General features: G+C 46.3%; 1 protein-coding gene across 1 annotated transcript in view; it reads right to left on the reverse strand.

The window, feature by feature from the left end:
* The window catches only part of NSF (N-ethylmaleimide sensitive factor, vesicle fusing ATPase), a 63995-nt gene that overhangs the window by 41060 nt on the left and 6977 nt on the right, over window positions 1-15958 (reverse strand). The window contains exons 2-4 of the mRNA XM_088537168.1: window positions 12520-12605; window positions 5677-5776; window positions 2831-2870 (exon numbers count right to left, since the gene is read on the reverse strand). Of these exons, the coding sequence (XP_088393294.1) occupies window positions 2831-2870; window positions 5677-5776; window positions 12520-12605 (226 nt within the window). The remainder of the gene's footprint in view (window positions 1-2830; window positions 2871-5676; window positions 5777-12519; window positions 12606-15958) is intronic.

Consider the following 15958-nt stretch of genomic DNA (forward strand, 5'->3'; position numbering starts at 1 on the left):
GCCTGCTGTTTGCTGTCAACTCTCCTGGCAGTGAAATGGCTCCGAGTAAACTTGCAAACTCCTGGGAAGATGCTAAGTTGACAAAAGCATCCACTGAAAAGAAGCATCAGCCATGAGAGCAGATTAATTCAGATAAGGGGAAGGAAGAGAGCCCATCACTTCCCTCAGATGATACTGGAAGACATCTAGGTCATTACAGCACATAGATTTAAAGTCCTAGTATAAGAACGGGCTGCTTAGAAATGAGCAGTTATAGAAAGAAATCAGGATGAACAAGAAACAGCACCAATTCCTTAACTGAGGCACATTTACTTGTTCTTTGGAAATGTGATGTGGCACCAGGCATAACATATTAGCAAGAGCCGTAACAGGACTCCTCCATACCTTACAGCTCACTTCAGAGCACTTATTTCACTTTGTTTTCCTAATCTCAGGGCTTTGCCAAAAAGAAGCATCTGGAAAGAGCACCAGCCCCTGCACATCCCAGAACGTGAGGATTCAACAAGTGCCCGTTACGTCCAGGCGCAGTGATGGAGATCCTGGTGCAGAGGTGAGTAATAACCGCGTGGTCTGGGGGTGCCCAGGATGTGCCACAGAGCAGCAGCTTCGGAAGCCTCTGAAGCTCTGGAAAACGAGAGGCAGAGCCGGGGGCAGCAGGGCCGTCTGCTGCTGGGCAGGGCCTGGCACCGCCTGCAATACAGCAGCCCATAAGGCTGGGCCATCCTGAAGGGCAGGAGGACAACAGCACCTGGGAGCCTCAGCCCCAAAGCCCCTTCCACGGAGTTCGGAGTTTGACTCACCTGCAAAGCCTTAAGCGTTTGGGGCCTGACAGAATTCAGCTTCACTGTACCATTAAGAATTGCACTTTAAGCCGACATTCCTCTAAAAACATGAAAACTATGTTTTGAATAAGACAGAAAAAAAAGAGTCTTGAAGGAGTCTTGGTAAGTCACCAATTTTATGGATATTTCTCTCTACCTGTAGCATAGCTTTACTAAGTCTTTCTACTCCCAAGGGAGTCATATGATGTTTAGTCACTCTGCAGGAAATTGCTCCATTTGCTTTTTTCATACACATTCCCCCACACTTGCTAAGTTTGCAGTAGGGTGTAGTACAAGTGTCATCAGAAATCTGCTCTGACAACTGAATATTAGCGTTTATTTTCAAAAAAAAAAAAAAATTACAAAACAGAGATCTGTAAACTAGCTGCCCCACACAGACCTTCCTGCAATGGCAGCTGCTGTCAGCAGTTTGGTCAACCCTCCAAAAGCTGCAGACAGAGCAAAGAGCAGCTCCTACAGCTGCGAGCGATCCCAATCTTTCATAATCCACACATAAATATGGTAGAGAGGCCGAGTGAAAAAACAAACTAAAATGAAAAATGAAAGACATAGCACGCAGGACGAGAGATGCCAGTTACCTTCCCTCTTTGAACCCTGGCGAAAGTCCCATTAAAACTTAAACTTTGGAATAGGAATCTTCAACTCATGCAAGCTTCAGATGGCAACGCTTCCGCTGCACTGAAATCCTTCGTCTCTGGTGAGGACTCTCACACAGTGTCCCCCATCACAAGACCATCTGCCCCTTGATGGGGTAAGATCACATTCAAAAGCAGGGAGGTGGCACAGCAGGAAGCTACAGACTTCAGCTTTCCTGTGGATGATCTGCCCAGGAGATGAGAATGTGACACTATGAGACATCAAGACAAGGACGGATCACGCACTAAGCAGACCCAAAACCAGAGGATGAAGAAATGCCCTTAAGAGCACATGTCTATGGCACTCATCCGTGCACAGCACGTGCAAATGTAACCTGCATGAGGGGACAGCCACTTTTTAGAAGCCCCACTGCAATCTGCAGCTGAATTTTTTTAAATATTCTCACACACTAACTTATGTTTCTTATCCTGTGAAGTGTTATGATGAATTTTAACCTCGCCTGGAAAGCAGTTTCATTACTGAGGCACCTGAACATACAAGAACTACACGCAGAGGCTTCAATTCTGCAGTCTTCTGGATATGCTGCAGAAAACACACAGTGTAAGTGCCAACCTCAGCCTGGAGTAGCAGCAAATACTCCCACCTCCCATGATCTGGGAGAGTTCAGGTTAAAGAAAGAGGACAGCATAAGAGATAACAAAGCAACATGTGCAAAGAGCAGCGTGTGACTCTTCCTGTGAGGAATCTGCCCTTTGCTGGGGTGACTTCCCGGGCAGGCAGGAGGGCTTTCCCCCGCCGCGGGACGCGCTCCTGTACTGCAAGTGCAGCACAGTGAGTGTCTGAGCAGCTTCTGGGCAGATCACATGCACATGGTGACAGTCTGGAGGCATTTTCTTAAACTTTACTCAGTGAAAACATCAGAGCTATTCACACAGCTCATCGTTCCAGCAGCACAGAGCAGATTGTTGGCTTTTAACATCCTTTAGTATTAAAAGTGTCCCATTATCAATAATCAAAGTTTAGATGCCAGGAAAATCTGTCAGTTTTTGCTACAATGGCAGTTTTCTGTTGGGTGTCCCCCAAAACCACAAGGAAGGAGCACTTGGGATACATGGGAAGTGTCTGCATCTGCACATGAACACTGACCTTCCCTACAGAGCTGCTATATTGATAGATTTCAAAGATAACAGTCAAAATACCTCCCCTCAATCCTGTCAATGCTAAAGAACAGGATGTCTTCAGACATGAGAGCAACTGCCTTTAACTAATGAGGGTCCTACAGAACCCAAGGAAGGGCTGAAGATCTTGGGTTTTCCGTTCTGGTTCCACTTCCATCTGGAAACATAGGAACTGGCTTTCAGCGACACGTCACGATCACGCTGCTGACTTACCTTCTATCTCCTGTCCAATGGAAAGTCCAGCCCATTTTCGCTGCAAAACAAAGACAACTGTTTCACCAGCCTGTTCTGCAGGAGCTGCAGGGCCTACTCGAGAGGCAACAGCCTCCTTTAGAAAACCAGGCCCCTCCAGCAGGGGCTGGGCAGAATGAGGCCTTACAAAATGCCACAAATCCAAAGATGCCCAACTTGCTCAAAGCATCATCATGACAATTTGTGTTCAGCATTCAATAATTCTGTAATCAATTTTGGGATGACAGGCCGCATCCAACACAAAAAAAAGGGGTTACGTTCACTAAAGCAGACCTGACATTGGTGTTGCTGACCAGCCTGCCATGTCTGTGGCAGACACAGCCAAACTGGACGTTTTAGGGCCATTCTGCTCATTTCTCCATCAAGCCCAGGGGTAGATCACGTAAGATGTGGTGTAACAGGCAGGAAAAGCTGCTCTCCATGACCATTTTAACAGTTTACAAGTAAAAAACGACTGCAGGAATTTGTTACAATGTGAACAATTATAAATCCCCCAGAGAACTAGCAGGAATTCTTTAAATCCCTCCTTTCACATTTATTCTTAAAAAAAAAAAAAAAAAAAAAAGTCTTGTGCAGCACAAAACCACAAGAGAAAAATATTGAATCATTTTCAAATCTATGTGCCATGAAAAGTCTATAACTTTTTTTAGGTCAAAAACTCTGGCTTGATTACTGGTCTCCTTCTAATGCTTCTTGTGCTACAGATTGGCTATGATCTGTTTACAGTCCACATTTCAGGCTCGTCAAAATTCATGGTCTCTTCCTCACTCTGTACTAAAAAAATAAGACCTCCTATTTGGAAATGGCATTTGAAAATCATCATAAAATAAGTGTAATAGCCAAGTGTTCCCTCTCCTAAAATAACTGCAATACACAAAAATGTTTCTTCATGCTGACACTGGTCATGTTATTTGCTTGACAGCTTCATTCTGTGTTTCATTCATTAGATTATAACTCTTTCTCTCATTCTTATTTCAAAAATAGAGTAATGGCAAAAGCATGTAACATTCACAGGAACAAGAAACAGCATTTATTAAGAAAAAATGTAGCTTGTAAGAATGAGAGGCAAGAATGAGAAATTATTAGGATCACTATACAGCAGTCTAGTCATATCCCATTTGAAATATTGTACTTTATGGCCATTTATGTTTGGGTTTTTATGCTTCCATATTTCATCCCATGCTCCACAGCTTCCATCGCCTACCTGCAAGTCTAAGAATTTCCTCTCTCCCTTGACACTAACTCCTCAGTAAAACCTACCACAAACCCTCATCTGAAGTGCCAGGTACTGATGAGCACCCGTGCAAGGGCAGTGCCAGGACACAGGTACTCCTGCAAGCACTGGGACATGCCGGGCTTTGCTCAGACCCTCCAGTTTAAGACTATCACCACATTCCAGGACAAGAAGGAAAGCAGCCCAAGTTCAGCTAGAAAAAATCCCTAGGATTCTCTCTGGGTCAGGAGATGTAGCTCTTTTCCTTTTCTGCTCATTTCTACACTTTCTGCTACGAAGTTCGCCATCACTGCACCACCCTTGGTCTTTCATCCTCTGCAGCGTATGAACATCTTTGGGTCTTTAAGGCTAAGAGTAAAATTCTCATAGAATGATGGTAGTAAAGAATTTAATATACATAAGCAAGGTAAAATAGAAGTTCTCAGCACTAGGTCTTAGTTTTTGCAAACTGTCTGCTACGTGACTATCCACAATTACATGAGATGGGGGTTAATATAAATGTATATATATTTTGTGTAATTTCAGATGTGGTCATCAAAGACTTCAGGAAATACTGGAAATCTAAATCCCAGCATCAGGAATACTCAGTATTTATCCACCACCAAGTGTAGAACTAACAGTCACTTTTTAAGGATAAGCAAATTATCTCAATTCTTAGCAAAAGTCTTTCCTAGAGCTACAATAACTACTGCAATCTACAAAAAAGAAATCAACCCTAGATAATTAATTCACCTACTTTCAACATGTGATACAAATATCTTACACAGGTAACAGCTTTTCACTTCTAGCGTCATAAATGCTAAGTGGACATATGGCAACGTTCTAGTCACCCACTCATCCGGACAAATCTGAATGGAACATCATGTCAAAAGGCAAAACGTGGGTTTGGGGCCTAGGCTAAGTTTGGCAGCACGGAGACTCGGCTTCCCGAGCGGCTACCAGCAGGGAACCGGGAAAGCGGGAACTCAGCGACCACAACTGCTGCTGCTGCTGCACATCACACTACTGAGTCTGTCAGGCAGAGGCTACGTGTTACCAGATTCACTTCTCTGCAACTGCATCAATTACTTATTCCAACCATCATTTAAAATGAAGTAACTTGAGTCAATAAATTAAGAAAGAGGAGACAACTTAAACCGATTTTATGCATTTCATTGCACTTTTCAGCTGGAAATAAAAGCAATGACTGCACACACTCAATAACATTTCCTGCACCTCTTTGAAAGAGCAGCACAGGAAAGAAACCCCTTAAAGTCAAGGGAAAAAAATAGGTCGATAACAATTCACAGAAAAACAGATATTGCTCAGGCTTTATTTTTTTTAAGAGTTTGTTGCTTATGTTTACTTTAAAGGTTAATTTAAATCTTTTTTAGTATATTTAAGCTCAGAAAGATCAAAAGAATAAAATAAAGTTTGCTTCAGCTATGCTACATGTCTCCATGAACTTCTGATGTCAAAGTCAAGTTTGCAGAATATTTTAAAGAGGCCCATTAGGACAGTTATTGTCAATACTGATCTCCAAAGGCATTTTGGATTATTCCACAGCAAAACGGTAACTCGAACTGCACAGTACCTGGGGCAAGCTGAACGCGATGCTGCCAGGGACAACCGAAGGGTGGGTTCTCAGCGTAAAGATGTATTTGTGGTTGGGAGAAGTCTTCACAACAACATGTCTAGAAGAGAAAATAGCGCTTTAGTACAAAACACCCCTAGAAGGATTTCAGGTTGTTCCCAGAGCTATGAGAACTCAAGAGGAACAAGTCAGTTTACACTCTGGCGTTATAATGGAGAAAAAAAAAAAAGGTTTTAAATCTACATCATGATTCAGGAGTCCAGCGATGGATTCCTGATGATACAGTGATGAAACATTATCTCAAAGCTCAGCCACAAACATTTTACTAATACTCATTGTTTAAAATCACCACCTTTATCTCAGGAATGGCATCATAAAAACTCGACCAAACCAACCATAACCACAAAGATCAAGGTTTCCAGATCTTAGATGAACACCAGTGTTACCTCTCAAGCTGCTAATACCAAGGCAAGAAGGTTTTACCAAAATCCAAGTGCTTTACAGCATTTGAGATTTTAATATCAGACGCAAAGCCTACCAAAGGATCAAAGTATGTTGTGAGAAATTTGATCATAGATGACAAAAATGAATGAATTTCTGAACAAGAAGATCACATATGGTCTGAGGCCAACCTTTCTGTTTGCTCGTGGTAGATGGACCCTGTTGAACTCACACACAGGACCATAAGAGAGGGATCACTACAACCAAACCAGAGCAAAGCCAACAATCAGAAGCTGCAGCAACAGCCACTCCGTGTGCCTGCTTGTCACTCCCCAGAACTACGCTGGAAGGAACAGCCAGATCCAAGCTGCTCAAATTTGTCTCAAGACTAGGCAGGATAGTTCCCAGCACGTGACAGACTGACTCCCGGTTGGCTTCAGAAAGCAACATGAAAGCAAGCTGGGAAGAGTGTCCGCCAGAGACAGCCGTGATGGAAGAGTCACATTTGACATCACCATGTTCTTTGCTTTAACTACCCCACTGACCTGTGTGGCCACCAGTTCATGTGATCTTTAACTACCCATATGATCCATGAGGAAGCAATGTGCCCTAGTGGCCAAGAAGGCCAATGGGCTCCTGGTTGCACGAGGAGGAGCGTTGCCAGCAGGGCGAGGGAGGGGATCCTGCCCCTCTGCTCAGCCCTGGGGAGGCACCTGGAGCACTGGGGGTAGCTCTGGGCTCCCCAGGACAAGAGGGACGTGCAGCTTCTAGAGAGGCGCCAGCACAGGGCCATGAAGATGATAAAGGGACTGGAGCATCTATCGAGCGAGGAAAGACTGAGTGAGCAGGGCCTGTTTAGTCTAGAGAAGAGAAGGCTGAAGGGGATCTGATCAACACCAAGTACCTGAGGGGAGAATGCAGGGAGGATGGGGCCAGGCTCTTCTCTGTGGTGGTCAGTGGCAGGATGAGGGGTAATGGGTGTAAGCTGAAACCCAGGCAGTTCCACCTCCATATGAGGAAGAATTTCTTTCCTGTGAGGGTGCCATAGCCCTGGCACAGGCTGCCCAGAGAGGCTGTGGAGGCTCCTTCTCTGGAGATCTTCCAAACCCACCTGGATGCCACCCTGTGCCCTGTGCTCTAGGTGTCCCTGCTGGAGCAGGGGGTTGGACTGGATGATCCCTAGGGGTCCCTGCTGACCTCAACCCTCTGCGACTCTGTGGTCTACGTGGTCCCCGACCGACCCTGCCCTGCGCCCCCTCCCAGCTGAGCTGCCCCTGCTCCACTGCGGGGAGAGCCGAGGAGAGGGGGCGCATTGCTCAGAGTCCATCTGCTGCATACACACACACACAACACCGGGTGGATTTAAGAGTTTTAACAACACGGTCGAAAGAACATATGGCCCTCTGAGACTAGGGGAGACGTGTGGCTGGCATGAGCACAAAGACTAGACATCACCCGCTCACCCAAACACACAGCAAAGCAAGGGAACACATCACTTCAAACACATCACACAGATATATGTCTTCTATATATATGGGTAGGAGATTTGATTCTTTGCTTGTTCTGGCCTTATATCATCCATGAGCTGCTTACAAATATAGTGATGTGCAGCCCTCCTTTTCCATGTCCAGCTCCAGAGGTAAATCCAGAAACCTATCCTAGGTGCGCTGCCTCCCTATACACATGACATGAGGAAAGCAAAGCAGCTAATGGAAAGTTCCTGGTGAGCAGAGGAGGTTCCTGAGGACTGGAAGAAAGCAAAGGTCATTCCTGTCTTCAAGAAGGGCAAGAGGACAATCCAGAAAAGCTGCTCAGCCTCCCTGGCATTCCCCAGGAACGTGATGGAGCAAATAATCCTGGAAGCCATTTCCAAATATGTTTAGGACAAGAAGGTGATCAGGAGCAGTCAACATGCATACACATAGGGGAAATCATGTCTGCTCAATGTGATGAATCCGGTGAAAGGTGGAGCCAACAGGATGAGCTGAGGGCAGAGCTACAGCACCAAGCCCAGCAGGAGGCCAGAGAGCTGCGATGTGCCCAGGTGCCCACAGCAGGGCCAGTGCTGATCAGCCTCTTCTAACAGGACCTGCATGGTGGGACCCAAGGTACCTCAGCAGGTCTGCAGACAACACACAGTTTGGAGGCTGATGCACCCAATGATTGTGCTGCCTTTCAGAAGGACCTCAGGAGGCCAAAGAACAGACAGGAACTTCATGAAGTTCAACACTAAACGCCAAGTGCTTCACCTGGAAACCTCTCCTGGACCTCACTAAGTCCTTCAGCTGGAAAGACATAAAAGCAGCCGTGTAGAAAAGGGCCCGGGGGTCCCTGAGGACACCAAGTTGAATACGAGCCAGTGACACGTCCCTGTAGCAAAGGCCAGCGGTGGCCAGGGCTGCATTTGGAAGAGCGTGGCCAGCAGCCTGAGCAAGGCAACACTCCCCTCTGCTCAGCCCCGGGCTCCCCGGTACGAGAACACATGGACACGACTCCAGCAAGGTGCCACGGAGCTGAGCGAGGGACTGAAGCTTCTCTCGTATGGGGAGTGTCAGAGAGCGATGAGATTGATGAACGTGGAGCAAACAAGGGCCAGAGAGATCTTACCAGGGTGTATAAATACCTGACAAGGACAAAGCCCGGCTCTTCTGAGGGGCATCCAGTAAGAGAAGAGGCCATGGGCACAAATTGCCCATGCACAGGAAATTCCACCTGAACATAGGAAAATGCTGTTTGTCTTTTTTTGTGTTTAAGTGTTTCAAGCACTGTCAGAGCATTCAAACAGAGGAGTTTCCACTCCCGGAGATATTCCAAACCTGTCTGGACCCCGTTCCAAGCACGCTGCTCGGAATGACGATGCCTTGAGCCCACGGGAGCGCTAGATCTCTGGAGGTCCCTTCCCAACTCAGCAATTCCGCGATCCGGTAAGAATGGCACCCCAAACCTGTATGCTTAAGATATACCATCTGCCTCTAACCAGAAGGAAAAGCCAGGGCACACCTGAAATCCCACCTATTTGAGGGTTAGGGCACCTCTGGCAAGCACAGAGGCTTAAAAAGTGCCAATTACTTCTCCAAGGAGGCAAGGGACTGAATGTTGCTCTAAGGACTATATCATTTTAAATGAACTATTAGACAAAACACAGAAGCCGTTCTGGGATCAGCAACTGGAATGTGAAGGTTTACAGCATAGGCTTAAAATCATATTAACGCACAGTTAACTCAAAAACAAGATATTAAGCTGCTGAGTATTAGGCAAACATGTCTGCAAGCACTATACAACATCTGAATGTGTTACAGAAATACCTCACAGAGAAAAAGACGAAAAATAACACTCCAAAAGCTGCTCATAAAAGAGCAAAAGATTCAACATTAAAATCCCTTTAGACTGCAGTGAGTCCTGACCAGCGCATTGAATCTGGCTCAAAACGTAACAGCAAGTGTAGCTTACATAACCCAGCACCCCTGCAGGAAGCAGAGAGCTCCACTCCTGCCGGGTTTCATCCCAAAAAAGCAAAATGCAGGAAAATGACAGTGTCTGGTAAAAAACTATTATAAAAGGAACAATGTTATCCATGGAGATTTGACACAGAAATTAGCAGTGTTACACTGGAGAGTAGCATTCATCAGAAATACTTCCAGAAGGCCAGAAAGATAACACAGCCCCATAGCAGGCTAAGGGATGCCAGGAGAAGGGGAAAAAAGAAAAATCAGCTTCTGAAAGGAATCTAGAGTTAAACAAGAATAGAAAAGGTCAGATCCTGGCAGATTATTTGAGCAAAATCTGCAAAAGGCAGCAAAAAAAAATCCCGCTCTTCTCTCTCTCAAAGACAGCAGGAACCAGCAGCATCCTACAGGCTGCAACTACAGTATTAAGAGAAATGTTCAAAACGAAGGCAACTGAAGGAAGGAAAATTGAACTGAAAAAATAAAATTGCACCAATGTTCACCAGGAAGGAGCCTGATGAGTTCATGGAGACACATGGGGAAGTCTCAAGCTCATTAACACTAGCTTCTGCTTATAAATTAATAAAAGGAGCAATGAGTCACCAGGGCCAGATATATCCCAGGAGCCCTGAAGGGTGAAACTGCTGATCTACTAATTCATGTGTAAAGCCTTGCCGAAAACTATCAACACCAAAACGAAGCATGATGCCAATTTTTTAAAATAGCCCCAGGCCAGACTCAGGACACCAGTGACTGCTTAATTCTGCTGATCAGGTTGAGCAAAGCAGCAGAAGCTGTAAGAGGTAACAGGGACCTGTTACAATTTTTATGTTAGTGAAGAGAAAAGCATTTTGTAAGGGAGAAGATACCCTACATATCTGTGTAAAGGTCCCTATGAGCATTTGGGTAATACAGGCAGATATTCATACAAAAGACAGGAATTGTCAATCAGTTCCCAGCAGAAAGACGGCTGCTCAGACATTCTACCCTGCTCTCCTCCCCAACCCGTCCCCTGCACTCTGTCTGCTTTTAGGCACATTTCTCCTTCCAAATTATTTTGGAGCCCTCAGGGTAGAAATATGCACAGGAACTGAAGATCTTAACACTTAAATGACCAAGACTGTGTCTACAGTAACGCGCTACATGCCATGAGCTCGGGCATCACAAGATTATGACTCACGCTTGTCCAACTTACGAGATGCAAAACAAAAAAAAATGAAGCACGACAAGATCTACAGCAGCATCTCGGGGACGAGCCACTTCCCTGAGCCAAGGTCAAATTCCCAGCTCCAGGCCCACGAGCACCAAATGGGAGCGCGAAAGCCCTGTCCTTTGTGTAGCTGGTCCAAAAAATCTTCCGTGCAGCCAGTCCTGGTGCAGGGGGTAGGAGCTGGCCCAGCTGCCTGCGTGCACCTTCCTGCAGCACATCAGCGCGGCGGCCTCGCTCAGGGCATCTGCAATGCAGCAGGATGACGACGGCTTTCGGGAGCCGCTGAATATCGAGATATTTCTCTGTACTCCAGGCTTATAATTTGCAAAGCAATTTATAGCATCTGTTCCCTACCCAACATATGCTGCTTTCTCGGTAAGCCCCAATTTCTAGAAATAGGCAAGGAGGATGGGTGCAGGGAGCGGCACGGGCAGCCTGTTCACAAGGAGGGCGGCGGGCATCACCTCCTGCTCCCTCCAGACAGGCAGGGAGAGGGTTTTCACCCACAGAGGGAAAGGAAAGCAGCTGGTTGCTGCAGCTGTAGGAGCTGGGTCCCTTGGGGGTATTCGTGTTTCAGGCAATTAATACTTGTAGAAAGCACGCGCTAATGGTTTTAGGCAAAACATTTGGTTTGGATGCTTTTAGAAGCCAATAACTTTGACAAAATCCCCCATTAATGGGGGGAAACAAAGAGACCAGAATGCTCACTCTGTCCAAGCAGACACTTCTGCCTCCTCCTGGCTGTTCTGCTGCTGTTTTCACACCAGGTTGTGGAATCCAAGTTCTGCAGGCGGACGGGGCAGTGCAGGAGAGGGCAAGGGGGCACAAAACCAGCCCCCAGCTGCCCCTGCGCCTTCCTCCACCCCTCGCAGACCATTTTCCATCCTTAGCAAAATTCATGGGCTGACCCCAGGCCCTGTGGTTACCATTCAAAGCCATTTTCAGCTTTCTGTTGCATGTGAAATTCTATTGAAACCAATTATTTATGTCGACGGTCTGCACACTGCAGGGTTTTAAAGAGCCACCGTATTACTGCAACAAAGGAAACTAATCTGGGTTTTTTAGGGTTTTTTTTCTCTCTGTTTTAAAATAAAGTGCGGTTCTGTGTAGCCTCGGCTGAAGATGTGTGTTCTCTATCTTTCTAACAAAAATAAAACCCAGAATCAGCCACTATTAGTCACTGAGAATTGTAATTAATGTATCCAAATTGTTGCTCCCACTTTTCGGTTATTCCCCTGTTGGACTTATACAGAAAAACAAGTTTTCACTGACCTGACAGAGTACTCCAATAGGATGGAGAAGAAAAAAACTGGCCCTAGTAACATATTCAAATTTTAAAAATCTATTTGAAACTATTCCATTAGTTTAGCAGGATTCCATTAGTGAAGGATCCGAAGTCTTTCATACAGTTGTTAAAATTCAAAGAATTATTATACTTAGTTAAGCAACTCCAAGTCCTAAGCCAGAAAGGCTTAAAAAAAAAAAAAGGAAAGAAAAGAAAAAAATGAAAATCTATCATTTTAAAGTATATCTAGTATATATTTGAGAGAGGCACACCCAATATTTTAAGTCTCTTAAGTTGCAAAACTACAGGAATTTTGTTAATTAACCTACTGTATGCGGTACACAATAACATATACTGTACTGTGCTCTCCAAATCAGAAATTCCATCTCACTTCCACCCAAATTTTGAAGACAATTTGCTCCTTTTAGTTAAAAGCTGGAAGAGCAAGTGCAAATACTCACTGTCCAGACTGGAAGTCCTTCTCATTCACCACAGCACAGTTAGTTAATGACAGTTCATCTGTGGGACATCTTGCTGCTTGCATAGACTAGGAGAGAAAGAGAGAGGGGAGGAATTATTAAATAAAACATGATTTTTCCTTTTGTCTCCAAGTCTTAGAGCTTCTTTCGATCCATAAAACAGAAACAGGGCTCATCAGTGCTTATATACCCTCAGAGCATTATCTACCATCACTGACAAGCTCCTGTCTCCCTTCACGGTTCTAATTGTCACAGATATTTGTATCCAAAAATCTCTGCATTTTTTAAGCCTAGAGTGGGAAAAATACCTAAAAATTACCTGGGGAAGAAAAGTGCAAGGCAGGTGATGCTATCTTGGTGATGGATCCTGATGTTCCCCAGATCCTGATGCTCCTCTGCTGTCAGCAGCCAAAATAACTGAACCCCAACACTCAGCCCAGGCTGCTCCTCTCCCCATGGCAATAGGTCAACACTGACAGAGAGTTTCTAAAAATTGACTCAAAATATATTTTCTCGGGACAGCCCTAAATCCCAGCAACAAGAGGAGGAAAACCCCCAAGCCTCACGCACACATCTAGATGATTTCCATCCTGTTCAATTTTTTTTTCTCCTTCTACACCTTCAGGCCATTTGAGAAAAGAATCAGAGAAAATCCTTTTCTTCATAGGTTTAAGCAAGTGTGCTCTACAGCTTTTTATGCACTAACATATTTTTTTCCTAAAAAAAACTTGCTATTTAGAAAAAGACTAATAGATAATTTTATTGAATGATTGAGTTAATTGTCCTTCCCAAATCTGACAACAGGAAAGGATGCTGTTTTGCAGCCTTGAAACAGCTTCAGCTCTCTGAATCTGAAGTGTAAAATGACAATTAAATATTTTCATCACAAAAAATCATGTATTTTGCAGACGCTTAGTGAAGTCCAACCTGCCTCTTCAGGCTTACTGTCTTTTGGCACTTAATGCAGTAACAAGAAAGCAAAGCATTTGCCATACTAGCACTTCTTTCGCTCGTGACAGGACTGTTTTCCAGAAGAGCACCCCCTGCTAAACGCGTTAGGATATTTCTGGAGAAAATTCGGTACCTGGGACACGTGGATTAAAGGTTTTTATAGCACCAGTCCTCGAATGCATTTTTAATCCTCGCTGACCAAGCGCTTCCTCCACGTAACACACGCGCCTGGCAAAGGCCGTGTCCCTGCCAGCAGCGTGCGAGCCGCACTGTGAGCACAGGGATGTGCACAGAAAGCCCCGGGGACGTGCACAGAAAGCCCCGGGGACATGCACATCCCACACACAGACCTCCAGGATGCAGGGCCAACCCTCCTCCCGGCGCAGGGCCGTGCGCCAGGACGTCCTTGCTTCTCGGCACGCGCAGCCACGCGGTCGTTTCCGCAGCGCCATCAGCGCTGACCGCACGAGCCACCCCATGGGTCCTCAACTCCTGTTCTCTTAACAACACCCAGGCTGCAGAGTAGATCTATAACCTACGCTCCCAGCTCTCTGAAAAGGCCTCACCCAAGCTCCAAGGCCGTTTTTAAAGCCTCTGTACATAAGCACTATACAGAAGTGGTTCTACACGAACACAGTCGTGCAAAGGAGCTTGTCCTTCGCAGGCAAGCAGGCTTCTGCAAGCGTACAGGGACAATCTGGGAAAATGCAGTTATGTAAAAGATGATATTTCAGGGGGAAAGCACCCAGAGCTGGAGGAACGCTCAGTTCTAGAGAACCGGAGGCAACATGGAGCAGATGGGAACGTTTCCTCGTAGCTCCCCTCTCCAACACATCCCCAGCGCTGCTGTCCATGGGATTCGGGCTGGGACGACACACGCGGTGGCTGCTCCCAAATCAGTTTTCTGGCATAACAGCAGCAGCCCGGGGCTGTACCACAAGCCACAGGCCAGGGGACAGCAGTGCCCAGGGGCGCTTCAAGCTCTTGCACTTTGGGGCGCAGCTCAGGACAAGCACAAAACTCTGGAGCCTCCTTCCTCTCTGCCTCCCGACACTCCCATTCCCTTGGGCACCAAACGCGAGGGAGGAGAGGAAGCAAAATCCCCAGGATGTTTCTAGGAAGGTGCCAGGTTCTCGTGCACGAGCTGATTTCGAGCAAGGCAAGGCAGCTCAAGGCTCAGCTCTATCCAGCCTCGGGAGCAGATGGTGCAGCCGATGCAAACGCCACTCGCGCCAGCGACACCGCTGTCCCCGCTGCTTAACAGGAACCCGGGAACATCCCAGTCACCCCTGTGCCCACCACGGGGACCCGTTAGGCCGAAGAGAGCAAAAGACACCTCTGTCCTCCCGGCAGGGCAAGAAGGGGAGACCACAGACGCGGCAGGAGGTGGCCCCACAGCTCGGGCCACACCGCATTCCCAAGGGCTCCCAGCCAAGGGCGCCGCTGTCCCCGACGGCCGCGAGCGCCTCCCCGCAGGGCTCTGCCTCCACCGAGGCTGCTCCGCCACTGCCCGTTCACGGGAGAAAACCGGGAGCCCAGGGCGCAGTGAGAGCTCTGCTGCCGCGGGACGGAGGTGCCAGGGCAGGAACGCGGCTCCGCGGCCGTGCTGGGGGTGAGCAGGAAAACCCGACGGCAGGAGGCTCAGCCACACTGCTGGCTTTTACTTTTACAGAGCCTTTTCCAGCTACCCCAAAGAACAAACAGCCTCATGATGGAAATAAACGCCCTAACGGCCCATCTTTCAGGCATTTCAGAGCGTGTGCAATCTAATTTTCCTCTCCTGAAAAATGAAACGGTGCTGGCCTTCTGTTTTGGAAGATCTCAGCCTCTTCAGCACAGAGACCGTGCTAAGTTAGTCAGGTATTTTCATACATACATAGGAATGAAACTTCTGGATTTCAAGACAAGCATCCTAAGCATCAGCAAAGCACTGCTGCTCTAACACGACTGCGGAGAGAACGAACAATAAAATCTCTGCAATATTCCACCTACGAGAAGCGTGAGCACACAGCACAAAAAAATCCTTAATATTTGTGATGAAGGTTGATGATAGAAGCAGCTCAAGGAGAACGTTTGCTGCTACTCAGACTCCCCAGGAGGTTTGTGTTGGTGGCACAAAATAGAAATGTGCTACTACCTGTCAGTTGTTGCTGAATAAAAGAGCTAAAATACTAAATGCTCAGGAAAGATGCTCTTCATTTGACACAGGAAGGCTTAACTCATTTAATTTCCTAATGCCACCCAAGAGATTATGAAACGGCTTTTAAAGCAGAGGCAGGTTTTGCTCTCTGCATTCTTTCTTGTACAGGACAAATACTGTTAAAGCATTATATAGCTAAAATTTTCCCTTATGTAATACACGTGCATATGTAAATACACGCTCCTAAAGATATATGCATGCATTTTATAATCTTTGCTGTGCAGGTTTTGGCAAATGACTTGTGCGGAAACAGGACAATGACTCGGAGTT

The sequence above is a fragment of the Tinamus guttatus genome, unplaced genomic scaffold (genome assembly GCF_059628265.1).
Source record: "Tinamus guttatus ecotype Peru unplaced genomic scaffold, ASM5962826v1 Tinamus_guttatus_pri_ptg000732l, whole genome shotgun sequence".
NCBI lineage: Eukaryota > Metazoa > Chordata > Aves > Tinamiformes > Tinamidae > Tinamus > Tinamus guttatus.